This window comes from Lolium perenne, chromosome 7 (genome assembly GCF_019359855.2).
Source record: "Lolium perenne isolate Kyuss_39 chromosome 7, Kyuss_2.0, whole genome shotgun sequence".
NCBI classification, from domain to species: Eukaryota; Viridiplantae; Streptophyta; class Magnoliopsida; order Poales; family Poaceae; genus Lolium; species Lolium perenne.
Genome location: NC_067250.2, coordinates 332,092,597 through 332,093,825, shown reverse-complemented (window position 1 = coordinate 332,093,825; position 1,229 = coordinate 332,092,597). Strand labels below are relative to the sequence as shown.

Genomic DNA, 1,229 nt, shown 5'->3' with positions numbered 1-1,229 from the left:
TGTGGTGTTATGAACGCGGTTAATTCCTGATCCTCCTTCTTGAGCTTGATCTGATTGTATCCTGAATATGCATTGAGGAAAGAGAGGCGATCGCAACCTGCTGTAGAGTCGACTATTTGATCAATGCGAGGTAACGGGAAGAGATTCTTCGGGCAATGTTTGTTGAGACTTGTGCAGTCGATACACATGCGAAGAGCCGTTGTATCCTTTTTTGGCACCATGACTGGATTGGCTACCCACTCAGCTTCCTTGAGTTCTCGAATAAAACCAGCTTTTCGGAGCCGATTGACTTCTTCGCCAATGGCTTTTCTTTTTGGTTCTGAAAAACGACACAATGTTTGCTGCACCGGTTTGGCTTTGGGGTCAACATTAAGGGCGTGCTCAGCGAGTTCCCTGGGAATACCTGACATGTCGGATGGTTCCCATGCAAATATTTCCCAGTGCTCACGGAGGAACTCGATGAGCGCGCTTTCCTATGCGGTAGTAAGGTCTGCCGATATGTTGACCGTTTTCTTCGGGTCAGAGGGGTGCACTTGATGCTTCTTTGCTTCCTTCGCGACGTCGAACTCGTCGGGTCTGGTGTTTCGATTATCGGTAGGTGGTTGTGTATGATCAGTAATTGCATCGATTGCGTTGAGCTCCTCCCCAACTCCAAACTTGGAAGCGATCTTCTGAAATTCCATGTCGCAGTTATCAGAACGAGAAAAGCTCCCATGAACGGTTAGTGCTGTCCCATTGTTGCCTGGCATCTTTAACTTCAAATACGCATAATGAGGAATCTCCATGAACTTCGCGAATGCTGACCTGCCAAGGATAGCGTGGTACTGTGATTCCCAATCAACTACCTCAAACTCGAGCTTCTCCTTTCTGAAGGTGCTTGGAGTTCTGAAGACGACATCTAGTGAAATCTTACCAAGGGGGTAAGCAGGTCGGGTTGGGATGATTCCATGGAAACCAGTATCGGATTCTTTCAGCATATCAGCAGATAATCCCATTGCTTTCATCGTGCTTGCAAACAAGAGATTTAGGCCACTTCCTCCATCCATGAATACTTTGCTCATATTATATCCTCCAATCTGCGCTTCAAGGACTAAGGCAGCGTGACCGGGCCTGGGAACGGCTGTCGGGTGATCTGCTTTGCTAAACAGGATGCTCTGGTCAGACCAATCGATATAATCGGGTACCCCTGCCATAGCTACCTCTGCAATTTTTATTTCTCTCGAAAACTT

General features: G+C 47.4%; 1 protein-coding gene across 1 annotated transcript; it reads right to left on the bottom strand.

Annotated features, from left to right (window-relative positions):
* Positions 1–473: 473 nt before the first annotated feature.
* LOC127314932 (uncharacterized) lies at positions 474–1,004 on the bottom strand. Its single transcript, XM_051345478.1, has one exon. It carries the CDS (start codon positions 1,002–1,004, stop codon positions 474–476), a length of 531 nt encoding a protein of 176 aa, XP_051201438.1.
* Positions 1,005–1,229: the final 225 nt, after the last annotated feature.